The sequence below is a fragment of the Castor canadensis genome, chromosome 16 (assembly GCF_047511655.1).
Source record: "Castor canadensis chromosome 16, mCasCan1.hap1v2, whole genome shotgun sequence".
Taxonomy (NCBI): Eukaryota; Metazoa; Chordata; class Mammalia; order Rodentia; family Castoridae; genus Castor; species Castor canadensis.
In genome coordinates, this window is record NC_133401.1 from 45,549,577 (window position 1) to 45,571,121 (window position 21,545).

Sequence of the window (21,545 nt, forward strand, 5' to 3'; positions counted from 1 at the left end):
TTCTAGTTCTTTAAAGAATATCATCGGTATTCTGATAAGGGTTACACTAAATCTGTAGATCATTTTGGGTACTATGGGCATTTTAAACAATAGTGATTCTTCTAATTTATGAACATGGCTATCTTCCCCATTTTTTGTGTCTTCTTTGATTTCTTTCGTCAACAATTTTCTCTGTAGAGATCATTGACCTCTGTTTATATTATTCCCATGTATTTTTTTTTTTGTATCTATTATAAATGGGATTGTTTTCTTAATCTCTAGTTCAGGTAAATTGCTGCTGGTACATAGGAATACTACTGATTTTTTTTGTATGCTGCAATTTTGTTAAATTTCCTTATTAGAACTGACCATCTTGAGTGGAATTTTGAGTATTTTCTATATATAAGATTATGTCATTATAAAGTGACAATTTGACTTCCTCTTTTCAATTTAAATGTCCTGTCTTCGCTTCTCTTTCTTCCCTTCCAATTCCTTTCCTCCCTTCTATCTTTCCTATTTGTTTCTGAGAATAGTTCTTGCCATGCTGCCCAGGATCCCTTGAACTCATGGACTCAAGTGATCCTCCTACAGCAGCTCCACAAGCACCACCACACCAGGCTTTGGATGTCCTTTCCTTCTTTCTCTTGGTGAATGCTCTAGCTAGGACTTTGAGTACTATACTGGATGAAAGTGGTGAAAGTGGGTGTCCTCCTTTTGTTACAGCTCTTACAATGTTCTTAGCTTTTCCCCACTTAGTATGTTAACTGTTGACTTTTTTGTTTTGTTTTTTTGAGAAAGGGTCTTGCTATGTAGCCCAGGGTAGCCTCAAACTCACGATCTTCCTGCTTAGATGCTGGAGTGCTGGGATATAGGCCCAGCTGTCAGTTTATCATAACTGGCCTTTATTATATTGAGGTATATATTCCTTCCATACCTAATTTGTTCCATGTTTTTATCATGAAGAGATGATGAATTTTATCAAATGCCTTTCTGCATCTATTGAGATGATTATATGACTGCTGTGGTAATGAGGTGGAGGTACTCGGGATTGAACCTTGTGCATCCTAGGTAAGTGCTCTACCCCTGAGCTATACCCCCAGCCCTGATCATATGGGTTTTTTTTGTCCTTCATTCTGTTGATGTAATATACTGCATTTATTGATTTGCATATGTTGAACCATCCTTGTTCTCCTAGGATGAATCCCACTTGATCATACTGAATAATATATTCAATGTGCTATTGGATTCAGTTTGCTAGTATTTTGTTGACAATTTCTGCATCTATCTTCATCAAGGATACTGGGGGCAGAGGTGTGTGTCCTAATCTGATTTTGGTAGTAGGGCAATGCTAGTCTCATACAATATGTTTGAAAGAATTCCTTTCTCTTCTGTATTTTGGAATAATGTAAGGAGAAAAGGTATTAGTTCTTTAAATGTTTGGTAGAACTCAGAAGTGAAGCCACTGGTTCTAGGTTTTTTCTTCAATGGGACACTTTTTATTACTGACTGAATCTCATTACTTCTGAATGGTCTATTCCAGGTTATCTATTTCTTCATAATTCAATTCCTGGTATATGTCCAGGAATTTGTCCATTTCTTCTAGGTTATCAAATTTGTTGAAGTTATTAGATCATAATGTTCCTTGGTATTTCTGTGGTGACTGTTGTGATGTCTCTTTGTCTCTGGCTGAGTCTTCTCTCTCCTTTTCTCAGTCTGGGTAAGGATCTCTTGGTTTTATCTTTTAAAAAACCCAGCTCTTTGTTTCATGGGTTTGTTTCTTTTTGTTTGTTGGTTTGTTTTTTAAGTCTCTGTTTCATTTATTTCTGCTCTGATCTTTATTTCCTTCCTCCTACTATCTATGGGTTCAGTTTGTCCTTGTTTTCTAGTTTCTTGAAATGCAGCAATAGGTTGAGATCTTTTTTTTTTTATTAAATGTAGGTATTGATTGCTATATGCTTTTGCTTTTTCCCATAGGTTTTGTACATCGTGTGTCCATTTTCATTTGTTTGAAAAAATAGTTTCCTAACCCATTTTTCAATTTTTATGTTGCAAACTTAAAAGTACATTTAGACATTTTTTTAAATGATAAAAGATTCATCTTTTTTTCATAAATTCAGTAACACAACCCTTTTTCAAGTGGTGTTCATTTTTCTCCAGCGTGCTGTTGTGTATGAGGGACTCCACCAGGAACACCATGTAGGGCACACATCACATAAGCATCAGCCCCCCTGCAGCAGCCAATGGGGCCTTTGTCAGTTCTCTGCTTTGCTTTCATCCATGTATGTGGCAGATTATACTTCCCCTCCCCCTTGAAGCTAAATATGCCCACATGATTTAATTTGGCCAACGAAACAGAGTAAATCTACACTATCTTTTAGAGCGTCTATAGAATTTGCCACCTTCTCTTCCCCAGGTCATGGCTTCTAGTGATATTCCAGATGATAGAGGACATCAGCTCAGAAATCTTTGAGAACAATATAGCACAGATTCTCCTGTCAGCTCCATAGTTCCTAATAAGAATCAACCTTTCATATTTGGAGCTACTGACAATTTGGAGATATTTGTTATCACTACATTTCCTGACTGATAAAATCATTTTGTACATGAGAAAACAGACTAAATGTGAAATGGCTGATTTATTTATTCTAACCCAGCTAACAATCAGAAATCTCAAATATGAGAATAACAACAACAAACCCTTATTGAAGCCACCAAGGAAATGAATCCACAACCTTCTCCCTGCCGCTTCTCCTCTTCTAGCTTCCTGTGGGACTCCTCTCCCTACCACTGGCCTACAGATCTCCACTGGCACTCGGCCTGGTGTCCTGAAAACCTTCAACGAACTCCAGAAAACATGAATATGTTGCCTGATAGGTCAAGTGAGAGGATGAAAACCCAAACAGCTCCTTCCTCAATCCCTAGGAGGTCAGAAGGAAAAAAGGAGGCAGCAGGGGGTGTGAAACAGGGACCTACTTCTTCCACCAGCCAGTTTTAGCCACCAGTCAATTTTCAATCACAATTTACTGACCAGCCTCCAGGAGCAATGACAGCATCTTCTAACAATATTTACCAGTTAGGTATTATTTTCTTCTTTCTACCACACAGACATCCCACACAATTTCTGCTGAACAAAATAAGAGATGGTCTCAAATGATATGCTACTGCATTTTTTCCCATGATTACAGGTAATTGTGCCTAGGGTTCTCCCTTCTCTGGGCCTAAATTCAGTGTCTGGTTGTTGTTAGTAGCACAATGAAACCAAAAAGTCTGAAATTGCAACTGTCCTGACTGCCAATAATTTCTGGAGGTCAGTGTCATTAGGAGGCTGGGTTTTTCCGGCAACCACAAGCCTTGTTTGGAAAAAGAAAAAAAAGATTATGATTGATGTGAGGAAATTGTGTTTTTCCTGAATTTCATCTGGTATTTAATACAAACTCTTAGCTTCTTCTCAAAACCTTAGCGTGGCTATCAAGATGGAGAAGCAAATTAAATATCCATATAAATACTTGTGTCTAGCCCCATAGATTAGCAAAAATGCCTAAATGCAAAAATGTTTACCAAAAACAAGTAACACCACCATTTCAACCACTTTAGGCTCATCTCTGCTAGTGGTGTGATCTCAGGATAAAGCCATGAGTCAGCCCTGAGCCAGACCAGCTGAGAACATGAGCCCTGCTGGAAAAATCCCTGTGCAATGTGGCAAGGCTAAGGCGCTTTACGGTTTTGTTAATGTTCTTCCCTGGGTTTTATCTTACTCCACAGAGGCCAGTGATCTTTAATCATTGCATTAGTCTCAGCTGTCAAACATAAGAGCATTATGAACCGGCTTCTTGAAAAGTGCAGTACCATAATTAATGTGTTAACCCTCTCGGCCACCATGCAAAGAGGCTCAGAGCCACTCCCTTCTGTGTTCCCTCCTTTCTCAGGTTCACACTGGACTGGTCACAACTACTATTATTCAGGGTATTTCAAAGTTCTTTTCAGGTTCCCCTAAGAGGATGGTATAGGGGACACAAGTCAGCTGAACAAAGACAAATGCAAATTCCATTAACAGCAAAACAGCCAGAGCAGTTTACCCAAAAAGAGCACACACAAGTAAGAAAGGGTGGGGATGGGGAGACCCCAACAGAGAAAATATCTGTAGACTACATCTTTAATTTCACAAAACAACAGATACATAGATAAAATACTGCCTCCATTCTATTTCATGTTTATCATTTATTCCTGAAAGCCAAGAGGTAGAAAATTCAGGAACTCTGCTTTCCCAAGATAAAGCTTAGAAATACAGGGTTCATGGGGCAGAGTGGTCCACCACTGTAATCCGTGCTACTTAGGAGGTAGAGATCAGTAGGACTGTGGGTCCAGGCCACACTAGGCAAAACGTTCATGAGACCACATCTCAACCAACAGCTGAGTATGGTGGTATGTGCCTGCCATCCCCAGCTACAAAGGGAAGCAAAAATAGGAGGATCACAGCCCCAGGCTGGCCCACGTGTACAGCAAGACCCTGTGTCAAAAACAATCAATGCAAAAGGGCTGGTGGAGTAGTGTGTCTAGTGAGCATGAGGTCCTGAGTTCAAGCCCCAGTGCCACAAGAAGAAAAAGAAAAAGAAAAGAAAGTGTTCCACATTCCTGACTGACTTCAAAGGAGCTCATGAGCTTGTCTGATCTGTCTTCTGTAATACTTGTAAAACCCTAGTAAGTTAATTACTGAGAGAATCAAATCAGAACTACATGTACTCTTAGCCCATTTCTCACAATGCTGGTCCCGCTGGGCCTCACCTCAATGCTGGTGTAGGTGCAACCACAGGTCCCTGCACCTGTTCAATCTGGGAGAGTAGGGATGCGTTCTTTGCAGCTATGCTGGTAGCAATTTGTTACGCAACAACAGAAAACAATACAGACATGTACTGTCTTCCCTATCACCCTGGTCCTGGGCTTTGGGCTTCTTTACCCAGCTCTGCCCTTCCTAGAACTTACAGACTGAGCTCATGACCACACACAATGAAACTGGTTTTATTTAACCATTTCTAGTGTCACCACCAATTATTTTAGCAGACGTTGGTTTTCTTCTGATAATGCCTGATAAATGGAACCATCATTTGCATCTTACATTTTTGTTTAATCATAGCTCCAGAATATTTAGCAAGCTGGTAAAACCTACTCCAGCCATAGAACATCAATTTTCACAAGACTTTGCTCTTTTACAAGCTGGGAAAGCCTCAACATGAATCACTTTCCCAATGCATATGACACAGAGCACAGCATTGTCACTTCATTGTGTTTATTGTTTCTGGAATAAATTCATCTTTGTAAGAGCTATAAGGTGGCAAACCTGGTATTCTCTCATGTTCTCTTTCCTTGGTCCTAGTTTGGGAACTGGAAAGGCCATCTCCAGTAAAAGGTGTATAGTTATTTTTTGGTCTTCTTAGTATAAGAATGCAGATGAGCACATTGGCGGCTCTGGGACATAACCATTGTCATCAGTGGTAACATTGGCTATCAAAGCTATTTGTGAGAATGGCTTGATCATAAGTAGGTCTAAAAGGCGCAGAGCAATCTTGACATAACAAAGTTTCCTATTATTCTCTTACCATTATCTGCAAGAGTGGCTTTGTCTTTGCAGGCTTAAATTGTGATAAATAAAATTCCATTGTGTATAGATACCACATTTTCTTAATCCATTTGTCAGTAGTGGGGCATCTTGGCTGTTTCCATAACTTGGTTATTGTGAATAGTGCCGCAATAAACATGGGTGTGCAGGTGCCTCTGGAGTAACCTGTGTCACAGTCTTTTGGGTATATCCCCAAAAGTGGTATTGCTGGATCAAATGGTAGATCAATGTTTAGTGTTTTAAGTAGCCTCCAAATTTTTTCCAGAGTGGTTGTACTAGTTTACATTCCCACCAACAGTGTATGAGGGTTCCTTTCCCCTCCCCCCCGCCGCCCCCCCGCATCCTCGCCAACACCTGTTGTTGGTGGTGTTGCTAATGATGGCTATTCTAACAGGGGTGAGGTGGAATCTTAGTGTGGTTTTAATTTGCATTTCCTTTATTGCTAGAGATGGTGAGCATTTTTTCATGTGTTTTTTGGCCATTTGAATTTCTTCTTTTGAGAAAGTTCTGTTTAGTTCACTTGCCCATTTCTTTATTGGTTCATTAGTTTTGGGAGAATTTAGTTTTTTAAGTTCCCTATGTATTCTGCACACAAGGGAGACAGATACCTAAAAAATTAGCTAGCATTTGCTGCCCTTAATGCAGAGAAACTAAAGCAGATACCTTAAAAGCAACTGAGGCCAATAGGAAAAGGGGACCAGGAACTAGAGAAAAGGTTAGATCAAAAAGAATTAACCTAGAAGGCAACACACACGTACAGGAAATTAATGTGAGTCAACTCCCTGTATAGCTATCCTTATCTCAACCAGGAACACTTGTTCCTTCCTATTATTTCCTATATTCTATCTTCAACAAAATTAGAGATAAGGGCAAAGTAGTTTCTACTGGGTATTGAGGGGGTGGGGGGGGAGAGGGAGGGGGAGGAGTGGGTGGTAAGGGAGGGGGTGGGGGCAGGGGGGAGAAATGACCCAAGCCTTGTATGCACATATGAATAAAACAATAAAAAAGAAAAAAAAATGTGATAAATACCTTCCTGGTCACCTTTTAAGATCCAATACTGTGGGGACATGCAGTCCTCCAGTTAAAAGCACATACAATATTCTTGCTTTAAAGAAATACATTTCTCATTACAAGGAACTATGAGCAATGATTGGCCTCGAATGGGGGTAAGTTCGAATACAGTCATTTGACATTATTTTATTGAGATTTAACACAAGAGTAATCATTTTCTCTTTTAAAAGACATTTTAAAAGTTTTAATTCAGAGGCCACCACTGAAACACTAGAATGCTATGTTCAAGTCTATTCTGTCACTTTTATTACTTTTATAATCAAAAGGGAAATACTTTAAGTAAAATTTTCACCTAAGTAAAAACCAAAAATGTTTGGTATATTGTCCTATGGTGAGAAAGGCCACTAGTGACCTTGCTAAGTTGTTCATTTGACCTTGGGCACTAAGCAGGTTAATTTCCCTGGGGTGCCTGATGGGGGCAGAGATTTGGCCCTCAAACCATCTGTGATTATGACACAGGAGAGGTATCAAAAACTTTCCGAAGGCCATTCTAAAGAGATGGCTGTTAAACACCAAAAATTGTTTTTAACTTAAAGGAAAATTTCCCTTGTTAAAAATAGTAAAATAGTGACAGAATGATCTTTACAAACAACAATATAATGGATCAGTGGTGGTCTCTGGGGTGTTGAAACTTTTAAAGTTCCTCTTAAAAAATAAACTTGATTTTCTTCTTTCTCTCTCTCTCTCTCTCTTTTTTTTTTTTTGGTGGTACTGGGATTTGAACTCAGGGTCTCACACTTGTCAGGCAGGTGCTTTACCACTTGAGCCATATAGCTTAAACCTGTCTTTCTTAACCTCTCTGAATTCCCACCTAAAAATAAACCTGACTTACCTAGCAAACCTGATCTACATAGCAAAACCAAAAGCATGGAGACCCAGTGTCTCCCTGAACAACAAAACACTACCAGACAAGGACAAAGCAATACCTTAGATCTAAGTGGTGTCTCTGCAAGCAGAATCAGATGGAACAAGGTTGGTAGAACCTAGTATTGGAAAGTCGTAAATAACCAGTACGTGTTCAAAGGAAAGTAAGTGGTGCATTTGGAGAACAGCAGGTAAAACCAGGCGCAGTTATGCCTAATGCAAGAAGGCCCGGTAAGTGAGGAGGAACATTCCAGGCCCCAGGGCTCCCTTCCAGGAAACCTTCCCATGGTTCAGTTGGGAATAGGATCAAAACTGAACAGGATGAGGATAACAGAAAAGAGGAAAGAAAAGATTCAGACAACACAGTAGGTGAGAAGCTGGAAGCAGCTGTGCATGCCTGCAATCCCAGCACTCGAGAGGCTGAGGCAGAAGGATCATGAGTTGGAAACCAGCCTGGCAGTTCTAGGCCAGCATGGGCAAGATCTTGTGATGGGGGAAAGACAAAAAAAGTAGGTGAGAGAAACAGAACCAGGAAGAAAGCAGGACGCCATGTTTTTGACTTCGAGAAAACAACATAAGGTTAAACTCTATGGCCTTTAAAAAGCCCTTTAAAATCTGCCTCCTAAATGTTCAAGGAAACTATTTTTCACATAAAAATAAAAACCAGCAAGTGTTGAAGCCAAATCCTATACTAAGTTATAATGCTGAGAGAGAAAATTTAACATGGTGATAAAACATAAGTGCATGTTAAAACATAAGTCCAGAAAATGGACCCCCTTCTCTCCAAAATGCCCTAAACAATAGTCACTATTTTAAAAATAAACTAAGACTTTAAGGACATGAGACTTAAATATACATAATTTAGAATTAGAAAAATTGAGAAGGGAGGTGACAGAATTCAAAAAAGAATCAGAAAGAAAATTTTAAAAATGCATTTCAGAAATGAATAGACTAGAAGTCACAAAAGAGGAATAGAAAACATAGAAATTTCTGTTTCAAAAAGAGAAGCAGAAAGTAGAGAACAGAGAAAACATTTTACAAAGAGAGATAAAGGACGTGAGATGATGAGACCTTGCAGACAGGCAAAAACAACTTAATGCACAAGTGATGGGGTCCTTGAACTAAGCAAGAGAATAGAACTAACATTAAGCCATGTCATTTACTTAAAATTCCCCAAAATTTAAAAAATACAAAATATCATCAAAAGAACATACAGCAGCTGACCTAGCTCTTGGGAGGCTGAGATCAGGAGTATCATAGTCCAAGGCCAGCCTGGGCAAATAGTTCATGAGACCCCATCTCCAAAATAATCAGAGCAAAATGGACTGGAGGCATAGTTCATGTAGTAGAGCTCCTGCTTTGTAAGACCAAAGCCCTGAGTTCAAACCCCAGTCGGAAGGAAGGAAAGGAGGGAGGGAGGGAAGGAGGGAGGGAGGGAGGAAGGAAGGAAGGAAGGGAGGGAGGAAGAAGAGAGGGAGGAAGGAAGGGAGGGAGGAAGGAAGGAAGGGAGGAAGGAAGGAAGGAAGGAAGGAAGGAAGAAGGAGGGAGGAAGAAAGAGGGAGGGAGGAAGAAAGGGAGGGAGAGAGGAAGGAAGGAAACAAACACAGCAAATCTGACAATATCAAGCTAGAATGATGAAGACTTATTCTAGTAAAATTACAACAAAAAAAAGAAAGGGCGGGGGAAAGGAAGCTGGGAAGAAGAGGAAGGAAACCTTTGGACATCTAGAGTAATCACATATCTTGTGAGGGAAAGAAAGATCATTGTCAGTCTTTGACAGCAACACTACACAACAAAAGAAAATACAGCAACATATTCAAGGAAAGAAAAGATGAGCCAAGCGTTTTATATCCGGCTTAGTGCTTTCAAGTATGAAGGGGACAGACACGCTCTTATTAACACGCAAGAACTTTGGGGAAATTATTCCCACGAGTCCACTTGGAGGAACCAACCAGAAAATAAGCTCCAGGCAAAACAAATACATTAATGCATTCACAATGGAGGGACAGTGATCTAAGACTCCTGGTGAACATTGAACAGTTACTTGTGCAGGACAAAATAAATGGTGACTGAAAGTGAGAGAGCATGAGATGCAGTGACCTCGTGGCCAGCAGGATCGATGGAGTTACAGAACTACATAAACCTGAAGAAATAAGGAGCGTACATGAGGAAAAGTTCACACTCTTCTCCAGACCGTGCTGGTTATAGAGGTAATTCATACTATTCCTCGGAGATTCTGCATATTACATGTGATACAGGGAACCATTATGGAACACCCTAATTCTACTAGCGCTGTAACTGTAAGAGCCAAGAGTTTTCGTGGGAAAGGAGATGCAGTTAAAATACAGAAATTACATAAAAATATTTGCACTGGAAGTGTCCATATGAATTCCTCCTAAAACAGCTTATCTTAAATTTTAAGCATATATAAAACCATACCCATGTACAGAAGTTGATAAATAACTTCTGGGCTCTGTCTACAAAAGAGGCATAAATACAACCTGGAAACAACAAGCATCCTGAGTAGCCCAACAATGGTCTGGAAAGATCATTCCTGCTGAGACCAACTATGGCTTCTTGAAGAATTGATTAATTCCAGGTTTGGGGCAAGAAGTATAGTCCAGATGCCTGCCCTTTCTACTCAGTTTATGCCGTAAGACTCAGGAGCCAACCTGGAGATGTTCTCGGTAACTAAAGACAGAACAATTTGAGCTTTCATCAGAAAAATAATTGTAATGCATTGAAATCCAAATATATCTAAATACACAAATTCAGGCAGGTGCTGATGGCTCACGCCTGTAATCCTAGCTACTCCAGAGGCAGAGATTAGGAGGATCGTGGCTCAAAGCCAGTCCGAGGAAATAGTTCATGAGATCCTACCTCAAAAAAACCCATCACATAAAAAGGACTGGCAGAGTAGCTCAAGAGGTAAGAGCACCTGCCTAGCAAGTGTGAGGCTCTGAGTTCAAATCCCAGATAAACAAATAATATGCACTTTCATAACAATATTAAAAATAAATGGACATTTTCAGGGAATCAATTCATTATGTTTAAAACGGTTAAAAATGGTATTCAGTTTCTCCTTTATGAAGTATAGCATCATTTCAGCAAATAGTAAATGATGAGAAATTTCCCTATAAAAGCATCCCTGGAAATATCATAGGTTAAAACACAATTTTTAAAGTCCTAATGGAGTAGTGAGTCTAGGTACTAAGAATCAACAGCAGCCAGCATCAGAGCAACAGAGAGAGAAACAAGCAGGTACCAGGGGCCTGCTAGTGAAAACACTTTTTACAGTTTGGAGGAGGGAATGGGACATGAACCAACTGCACCTCTGGATGCAGCTGTCGATCTGTGGGAATGTGTAGAGCAGCACAATAAGTGTGCAATCAGCAAACGTAGGTTCTCGGGAAAACTCTGCAGGCACAGGGGCTAGGCTTGACACACAAATGAAAAAGCCAACAAAGAACGCAGGGGAAACCTGTAGATTTAAAACCATGTCAAGGAAACACCTTGTTTTTAAATGGGCAAGACTAAATTCTACAATTGAAGGATGCAAGTTTGAGAGAGAAACGTGAAGCAGCAAGAAATATTACTCCAAAAGTCATGCTGGTGGCTCCCTTTGTGGGAGGGAAAGTGCAGATAGTGGGATGGAGCACAGGAAAGGGTGTCCAGGGTGACAGGTAGATTTTATTTCCTCACTCAGGCAGTGGGCATGAGTGTGTGTTATGGACTGAATGTTCACCCCAAATTCATTTGTGGAAGCCTAAACCCCTAATGCAAGGGGGTTGATCAGAAGAGGGCTTTGGGAGCTGACCAGGTGACGATTCCTGATTCTCATCAAGAATGGGATTAGTGTCTTTGTAAGCAGAGAAAGGACAGAGATACTCTCATTCTCTCCTCCAAGTGGGGACCCCATGAGGAAGCAGCATCAATAAGCCAGCAAGAAACAGTGTTCTGACCAGGAACCAACCTGGCAGGTACCTTGACTTCCAGCCTCTAGAACTGTGGGAAATGTATTGTCACTGTTTAAGGCAATGACAGTCCCAGAGTGTTGTTTGTTACAGCAGTGCAAAGAGACTAAGTGTTTGCTCAGTAAGGTGGAAATTGTGGAAATGATATATATAATGTTTTCTCTTTAAACAAACAAGTTAAAAAACAAAACAACTTTGCAATCGCTTACCTGTGCCTTGGATAACTTCTTTTCTAGCAGGTCCCGTTCCCGCTCTGTTTGCTGCAGACGCTTATTCAGTTCCAGTATGTCTCCCTTGAGTGATGCCAGGGCTGCCAAGTGGAGCTGTGGTGATGGAAAGAGAGAAAGGAGCACAAGGTTAGACCACTCAGCAGAAACTCATTTCCTCCCCTTCCTTCCCTGTAATTAGCATGACTACATAAAAAAAAAGTATCATCCAAAGGGACAGTTTTGAGAATGAAAGTGCACTAATCTCAGTGGACGACAGACATAAATTAGGTATCGTGGGCAAGCTGGGTTATCCAGTTGTCCTACATTTAATGGGAAGAGCACCATTACACGGATGGAGTGGACTGAATTTTAGATGGTAAAAATCAGCTCCTTCTACATAGAGCTTTGCCTGAGTTACTCAGGGTAACATTAAATCTGTTCTAGGCTGTTTGTTTCTCAACTTAAATGAAAGGAACCAGGCACAGTGGCCCACTCTTATATAATCTCAGCACTTGGGAGATTATGCAGGAATCTGCAGGAAGATCATGAGTTTGAGGCCATCCTGGGCTGCATAGCTCCTTCACCCAGCTCTCCTCTCCCCACCTCCACCCCCCAAAAAAGGAAAAGGCAGAATCAAATTAACCTTTCCTTTTGGAAAATATGAAAGATGGATAAGATAATTCTTTTTTTTTATTTTTTTTTTTACATTTCAGTCCCATGTACAACAGACAGGAACTAAGTATTAAGAAAAGGGAGGGGATCCAACAGACGCTCACCATGGAACTGAACCAGGGTTCTGACTGCTACAAAAAGACAACCCAGAACCCATCCAAAATCCTTCCCAAGCTAACTCTCTCAGCGTAACTGGAGCCAGAATGTTCTTCAAAGGATGAATAAGGGACACTACTGCAGAAGCTCCTGTCCCACCAGGGCTTGTGTGACTCTTCAGGCCCAGGGAGAGGGCTATGTATGAGACACATCCAACACAGAACCCCAAAAGGCAGCCCCTCGAAACTGCCTGCCTCCCAGCTGCCTGTCCTCCACGCCTAGCCCAGGTGACCTGACTGTCCCACTAAGTTCCACAGCACCCGGGGTGAGCAATGGAGTCAGAGCAACCGATCTCTTGTTGCAGGTTTCCTGAAGCTTCTGCCAAGGATTTCAGGTAAGGAGTGAGCAAAGAGAAGTGATCTTTTAAAGGTGGACAGTACTGCGCACACACGTCAACTCTGAAGCTTGTTTTCACTTTGGGTTTAGAAAAATGCTCCTTTCTGCACCCTGCCTTTGGGTGGGTAGCAAGGGGTAGGCTGGGAGCAGAGGGAGGGAACACGGGGTGGGGAGTGCATAGCAGTTGTTTTCCTTAAGGCTGCAACAGGGGTGTGACTCAATTGCACTGGGGCTGCAAAGGAATAGATCAATAGCTGATTGAAATCAGGGATGCATGAAATTTGAAAAGGAAATGTCAGGCCATCTGGTAGTATTTGCCTTCTCTTGCAGGGCTGGGGCCGCTCAGAAAGGTCACTTTGGTTTCAGATACAAGGCTTGTGGGATGCTTTCTTAGCACAAACACCCCGATGTTCCCGCTGTACATCTCTTGGAGACTTTTGCTTCAAGGATGGTGGGAAGGGAGAGAAATTCACTCCTTGCCACAGCAGGTTGTCCCCTCCACCTCTGCACTCTCCTCTGAGGGTTTTCCTTCAACATCAGACGTGGTGACAGGTTACACTACATGGAGTCTTGGGAGACAGTCTCCCACTTTATCTGTGCCAAGAAGGATAGAGCACACTATGAGCTGAAATGGGGTCCTTTCGAAATGCTGGTGGTGACACAGGGTCCCAACTGTTGGCACAGGGTTGCAACTGTGTGCCCCGAGACTGTCTGCCCCCTAGTATCGCCTCGCATACTTCTGGGGAAGGGTTTTGTGCAGGGATGGAGGAGGACTGAGGGAAGCTGACGTGGAGTAGTTATTTCCATTGTAGCCATGCCACCAGTGTCCATGATGGGACATGGCCATGGAGGAGAACACTGGACTGGGTACTGGGAACCCTTCCTGCCCCTAGGTCTCCAGATGCAGCAAAAGCACAGGATGTGCAGGGCCTTCGGGATGGTCCCTCACTTCTCCAGATAGATGACTTCCCAAATGGAGAACAAACCAGTTCTTGACTTCCCTCTGATCACAGGTTCCCTAAAAATTTCATGAACGTGGATTTGGGGTACATGCACATTTTATATCCAATAACGGTGTTGACACACTCTGGAATCTATCTATGGACGCCCAAATTAACAAACATCTGGGTTAGACATTAGTCCTGGGATGCCACAAGAGCTTAGTAGACTGTCTTGGGTGTCAAGTCCCAGCTATCTGCGAGCAGAAAGGTGCATGGAGTCTCTCCCCCACTCAGGCAAATACAGGTGACTGAAGACTGGAAACCACAGAATGACTGGCTTTACTTAAGGTCCCATGGGTAGCTCAGCACCGCAGCACCTTCTTATCACTATTAAATGTTGTGACAGTAATTTTATTTTCATGGGGTTTTTTTTGGGGGGTGGGGGTATTGGGGTTTGAATTCAGGGCTTTGAGCTTGCTAAGCAGGTGTTCTACCACTTCAGCCATGTTCCTATCCCTTTTTGCTTTAGTTATTCTTTGGATAGACTCTTGCATTTTGCCTGGGCCAGCCTCCAACCTTGATTCTCCCTACCTCCATTTCCCAAGTACCTGGGATTACAGGTGTGAACCATGGTGCCTGCCCTGGTTTTAACACAGGGCCTAAGCAAGGCTGAGATGGAACTTTGACATTTCCTATACAAATCTGGGTCTAGTACATGATGGATATAATAAGTACATTCCTCACCTTTCCAAAGTCCCTACATCCCTAGGCTGTGGATCCAAACAAAACTGCACCACCTGGACACTGGGCTGCAAGCTGTCGAAGTAGTTATTTTTGGATGAAACATTCTGTGAGTAAAATCACACTATTCCACTGGCTGTAAGGACAGGCCCACTTATTCTCTTGACAGGTAAGGTGTCCAGCCTCTGGGGACACAGGAGAGAAGTGATCAGTGCCCTGTGACAAGCCGTCCTAGCAGTTTCTCCCGTGCTAAGTGGACAGAGGTCCATTCTCTTACAAAGGGCTTTGCACCTCATAAGACGCCCTTGGAATCCATCAACCCAGGGACTACCACGGGAGGCCTTCCAGGGGGAAGCTGTGTAGTTCTGATTAGGAGGCACATCCCCACTTTGTATTACTGGCAATGAAAGTAGCAAATATGCTACTTCCACCTTACCTAGTGCTCTCCTGCACCTCACCTCATTTCACTGTCACATCACAGCTCTGGAGGGAGCTATGGCCCCAATTTGTCAAGGGACAAGTACTTTTTCCAAAGACCATGGCTGATAAGGGAGATCCAGCACTTGAATCCAGCATGTCAAACTCTAAAGTCACCTTTCCAGGACTTCAGTTTTTGGATATCCCTGTGTCCAAAGGGCTGAAGGCTGTGGCAGCCACAGAGATGGAGGAAGGGGTCACCTACAGTATCTCTCTCTATCCTGGACAGACACCACCAGCTGAAACAGTCTTCTCCTCCATGCTGTGTGGTGCGCAGCCAGGGTGCACTGTGCCTTTCTTCCTCCTTTGCCTGCTCCAGCTGTGGAGTGCTCCTGGAAGTTGTGCCTTTCTCTGAGAGGGGCTTTTGCTTCCTTCCCTGTGAGCTATGGTGGGATTCCTGCTCTGTCCTAACTCAGCCACTCACCCTCCACATGATGCATTTTTTGGTTACAGTTTAGGGATGCCAGTGGTAGTGTCAATTTCTCTCACTCCCTGACAAAGAGAACAAGTGAATGTTTCTGCAGACACACACGTCAGGTTGTGTACTCCGTGCTTCACAAGCTACTCAATCCCATCAGGTGCAGAGCCTGAGGATTTGAGACAATCAGGTTAAAGAGAACTAACAGTGATAACTGCCCATCCATTGCTGAGTGCCTTAGCGGACCAGACTCTCCTATAGCATCTCTTTTGATCCCCACTTGCTGTCATGGTAGGAGTTAGGAGTTATTACTTCCTTCTGTCAATGGGGAAACCAAGGCACAGAGGAGGGGTGGGAAACCAGACCAGAGGCAGAAAACTGATGAACAGTAGGAGGGCCGAGGGTAGAGGAGCCCTCCAGCACAGTGTGTCACTGCTCTCCCTTGCCTTTGGGACATAAACACACGTGCACTAGTGCATGTGTGCGGGTGGGTGGAAGGATATGAGGTGGAGGAGAGAGTATGCACTAGAAGAGGGGACATGAGGAGAAGTAAGTGGGGATTTCTACAGACGGGCAGCACAGGTGAGATGGAAGTACGGAAGGGAAGGCGGCAGGACAGGACAAGCCCTCCAGGGGCAGTGATAAAGCTTAGGGCTCAGCTCAGTGTGAAGGGAGAGGAGGGGGACACAACTTCTTTCCTTCCGGGCTTTTTTGTAACCTTTGTAAAAAGGGTTGCTCCCAGGTTTCTACCAGCCTGGGTCCTCTGGCTTTAAACCTGTCAGCTTGCACACTTTGAGTGCTCACCTGCCCAGACCCCATCCTGAGTTCCACACTAAGGGTTCTTTGTATTTCATTTGTCCTCTGGTCCCAGAAACCCTCTGCTACAGCCCAGCCACTCAGGGAAGCTTTGCTGTACACAGAACCAATCAGCAACAACCTTTCTCTACTAGCTGGGAAGTGCACTTGGAATCCCACACAACCCATCACAGGCAGGAGATCTGGGAAAAATTCAGTCTAATTCCCTCACAGTGAGGAAATGAAATGGAGACCCAGAGAAACAAGGCTCATCAAATTCAGGATTCTCCTTCCCCGGGTCCAGACGCTTCCTCTTCTCCCAAATGGAGAGCTGCGGGGAGCGAATGAACGTGTAACATCCCAGCTGTCCTTGTAGACAGCAGGGGAAAAATGCACAGAGGAAGCAGCCTAGCTCAGCTCCCCTGCCAAGACTCTCCACACCCCAGGGGTTCTAATTCAATATACAAAGAACAAAATCCCTGGCAAAAGGGTAGTTAGTGCCCTGGCCAGATGGGTACAATCAGGCCTGTTCAGTGGCTTCCAGAATGGAATATTCCTATTTGCTTCTACAATTCCAGCCAGGAGCACCTGCTGTGTAGCATTTCAAGAAGGGCTGCTCATAGTCTTGAAACTCATTAAATATCATCTGCAAGATTGCTCACTGCACGCACATCACTTTTTGCTGCCTGAGATGAGCTCAGAAACTAGTGACTTTTTGTCTTTCATTTTACCTGGTAATTCCCTTGAGAGATCAGTGGTCCCTGAGTTACTTTTAAACCTCAGTTGAATTCAGTTTGTGAAAAGAGCATCTCAAGATCCCTTCAACATGGTATCACTGGGACGCCATCTACATGACAAAAATTAACCTCACCTGAGGCTACCTGACCTTGGTGATGCTGCCATGCCACCAGTCAAACCCAGGTACTCCTGAGAAAGCCTCCACATCATTGCCTCCAGGACCCAAGTGAAGTCACTTTTTCTTTCTGGGCCTCAAATAAAAGGCAGGGGGGATATCTCCCCAAGATGGGCAGTGTTCAAGACTGAGAAGCAACTTTGAAGATGACTATCATTCCCACTGTATTGGCAAACATGTGCTCATCTAAAATAAGTCTCACCCTAAGTCTTCCTGCTGATAATATAAGCCAGCACACGAGTACCTACTAAGTCCTACCCAACATACTGAGTTTGTAATGTGCATTTTCCCACTTATTGTCCAAATGGCCTTATGGGATGGGGACTGTTATCCCCAACTTAAAGAGGTGGGAATCCAGGCCTATAAGCTAAATAACTTATCAAGCCAATGAGTGGCAGAATCCAAATGAAAGGCCCATGGCCAGGTTCTTAAACATCATGTCCCATGCTTTGCAACAGAACACCAGAGTAATTCTGGGATCCTTGCAAATGTCCAAGACACTGTTGAGAAGGCAAGGTCTCAGACAAGAGGTTATTTTTAGAAGAGGGAAAGCAGAATTGCAAACTTAGCATAGAGAACAATACATTCATTCTTTCAAGCATTCAAAATTTTGAGAAATAGACGACTGCTTGGCTGGTATTAGACCCAGAAAGGTATCAGAGGAAAATTAATCTCTACATTCTATATTCTAATTCCCAAATTCTATGAGGGAAAGTTAAAGAGGAAAGATTTGTAGTGCATGTGATTAAGTTCTTTAAAAACTTAATTATGCAACTCAAACACTACATGGGAGAAAAGGTTATTTTAACCATTAGACCTTTAAATATTACAAATATAAACAGTGGAATATGTTACTTACATTTTTTAAATGTACTATACAAATATTAGAATGCAACAGCAGCTATTAAAAATAAATAACTTGGTATTTTCCATTATTAAATTAAAATTTTACTTGTAATAACATTATTTTATAGTCAGGAGAAACCAAAATTAAATGGTAATACAAGGATTTTTGGAAAGGAAGCAAAATAAAGGTACCGTTTTAATCTGGCTGCACCTACTTAAATTTCAAGGTAGGTTGCGTCCTAATGACACATCGTGAAGGAGATGAAGATGTAACAATTAAATCCAGCTAATCAGGAGACATGAATATTTCAGCATACACTAAAGACTGATGTGATCCCTGAGGCAGGAACTCCCACAGAGAATTAGCTGAACAGGACTAACAGAGTTCCCTGACAAGGCCTGCATTGCCCATAAATTTTTATATTGATCCAATTTAGCAGGTATTGAATTCCCCATTCTAGAGAAAGCAAGTACCTTTAATGGCTAGACAGTCAATAAACTTTGCCGGTCAGGAAAGGCCGAAGTATTTTTACAGCATTGGTTCATGTGCTTTGAAGGACCTTACTTTTTACTGGATTGAAGACAATGAAGCAAGTCAAGATATGCACATTTATGCATATATTATCACACATATACATGTAGGGCCTTTTATATGAAACTCAGTGCACATACTCTCAATCTCCCAATCAAAATACAGGCACAAGCCAGGCATGGTGGTTCATGCCTGTAATCCTAGCTGCTTGGGAGACTGAAATTGGGAGGATCATGTTCCATATCAGCCTGAGTAAAAGTTTTTGAGACCCCCCCCACCCCCAACCAACTCAACAGAAAAGGCTGGGTGTGATGGTGCATACCTGTCATCCCAGCTATTGTGGGAAGAGTAGACAGGAGGATTTGCAGCTCAGGCTGCCCCAGGCCAAAAGTGAGACCCCTATCTCCAAAAGAACTAGAACCAAAAGGCCTAGAGGTGTGGCTCAAGTGGTAGAGTGCCTGCTTAGCAAGCACAAGGCCCTAAATTCAAACCCCAGTACAGTAAAGCACAGCAGGATGCTTAACTATTCAGATATTCACTACAATCTTTTTTTTTTAAATTTTTTTGGTGGATGGAGGTTTGAACTCAGGGCTTTGTGGTTGTAAAGTAGGTGCTCTACTACTTGAGCCATACCTCCTATCCATTTTTGCTCTGGTTATTTTGGAGATGGTTGTCTCGCAAACTATTTGCCCAGGCTGGCCTTGAACCTCTGTCTTCCTTATCTCATCCTCCCAAGTGGCTAGGATTCCAGGTGTGAGCCACCAGGCCCGGATACTACAATCATCTTGAAATGTACTCCCAACAATTTAAAGATGCTTTAACACGCATTATTTCATTAAAAGAAAAAAACTTTAAGAAGGATCAATGCCAGGATGTGCTCCCCAGCCAGGTCCTGTCTGGTCTGGCCTCACCCAGGGTTGCTGACTGATGGTTGTGTGACAGCTTGCTGGTACAGCTAATCCAAGCACCAGGCCAGGGCGAAGGAGGCACCTTTCAAATCTATTCTGTGTTGGCTTCCTGATGTGATGCAGTCCTGCTGACTGTTCAGAGAACAGTGTGTGCAGACAGAAAGAAGGGAACGGTTTTATGGCCTGAATCATCTCTCCTTCCAAATGACCCTAACCCAGTCAACACTAGTCCTAACCTAGATCACACTATTCCCAAAAATGGAAGAAAAGGGAGAGAAGAGAGAGCGAGAAAAGAATGGGGTCAACAGTTTAGTGGTTAAGGACAGGGGGTTGGCAAAAAAAAAGCAAAACCCTGGTCCTGAGACCACTTCAGCCTTGGATAACAAGTATAGCTTTCCAAGCCTCAATCCACTCACCTGAAAAATGGTAACAGCCGCCCATCCAGAGTTGTAAGGACTGAATGAACCCTGCTAGTAAATCAGTGTTAGCCACAGTAACCTCCGCCATCTTAATTATCGTGATTCACTATGCCACCCTTTTTGCCTCCTAAAATATCAAAATAAAATTGGGCTTTGACAGCAGTGGTAGGTTAATGTCTTATCTCCGTGTTTACACGAGGCCTCATTAAAGCCATAAGAACTCATCACACTGGGGCCTAGCTCTCATTGCTCATATTAATCCACACTCTACCTTTCAACATGTGGAATTAAATCAACAGATTCCTGTCACCTTGCTGGACCAGCAAGCAGGCACAGTAATGGTCCACAGTAGCCTTACCCATCTGCCTCCCCGACCCTGTTCTTCCCATCATTCAGCTAAGCAATGATCAAGAACCAAGCTGGACAGACATAGGGACCTCAAAATTAAGTTCCACAAAATATTCTCACTGGCAAACAAAAAATGAAAAAAATTATCATAAGCAAGGATTCACACAAAATCTGCTCACAGTGGTAAAGAACAAAAATGACTAGTTGAATAAATTGTGATAAGCATATACAGAACACAAAGTGGACAACCACATATGTATTGTTTTATATATATATACACAAGTGTGTACACACACATGCACACAAAGTAACTTTGGAATCATTTCCCACAGGAATGGCTGTTCCCTTGATTCTTTCAGGTTGGTTTTCACCCACCCACCACCAACCACACAGAACAAGCTTTCCATCTGCCCCGTCCCCTTTCTATCCTTTCACTCCTTTTTGTTCTCCTAACACTTGCCACATCCAGAAATCATATAAATTTTCTTTGTGACTCACTGACCCAAGGGACTATGAGCTCCAAGAAGCCAGGATGACAAGGGGCTGGGGAAACAGCCATCACACAAGGTGAACTGTACATGGTGCACAGTTCAACTTTAGAGAATACTGAATGGATAAATTTAAAAAATCTTAAAATACAGATGAAAGAAGTAACATTATCCTTTCCCCAGCACCTAGAGATCATATCACCTGCAAATATTTGTTAGGCATTTTCTATGTGCAAATTTACCTAAAATAGTGACAACTTGGAGCCACAATAGCTACTTAGGAAGAAGTCTGAAAAGACAAGTAGCAAAATGATAGCAAGTGTTCCCAGGGTACCTCTGCATACTGTGATCACAGATGACTTTTTTCATGTTTATTGGTTTTTATATCAATATTAATATTTATTAATAACTAATAAATATAATTAATACTAGTTGTATTAGCATTGTAATATACAATTATTTTTGTTTTCTCAGGTCCATTTACAAAGTATTATGGGAATACAGATAGGTAAAATATGAATCCTTACTCTCAACAAGCTCCCAGTGTACAGGGAGATAAATCAAGCATTTTTAGGGCTGGTGGTGTGGCTCAAATGGTAGAACAGCTGACTAGCAAGTGTAAGGCCCTGAATTCAAACCATGGCACAGAAAAAAAAACAAAAAGAATTTTCAGCATCTAGGAGTTGGAAAGATTCTCAGCTCTCCTCTTAACCAACAGTCCAACAGGGCCGGAATCCTGCCTACTGTGTACCTGCAGGTTGACTGTGCCTGTGATCAAAAGCTTTTCAACTCCCAGACAGCCAGGCCTGTTCACTGTAAGACAGCTATGGTTGAAGTTGTGTAC

General features: G+C 42.4%; 1 protein-coding gene across 8 annotated transcripts in view; it reads right to left on the bottom strand.

Moving 5' to 3' along the window:
* Positions 1-21,545, bottom strand: part of Mcc (MCC regulator of WNT signaling pathway) — a 437,017-nt gene that overhangs the window by 102,165 nt on the left and 313,307 nt on the right. For all 8 annotated transcript variants that reach the window (XM_074058872.1, XM_074058874.1, XM_074058871.1 and 5 more), the window contains one exon: positions 11,712-11,825. In XM_074058872.1, coding sequence (XP_073914973.1) covers positions 11,712-11,825 — 114 coding nt within the window. The remainder of the gene's footprint in view (positions 1-11,711; positions 11,826-21,545) is intronic.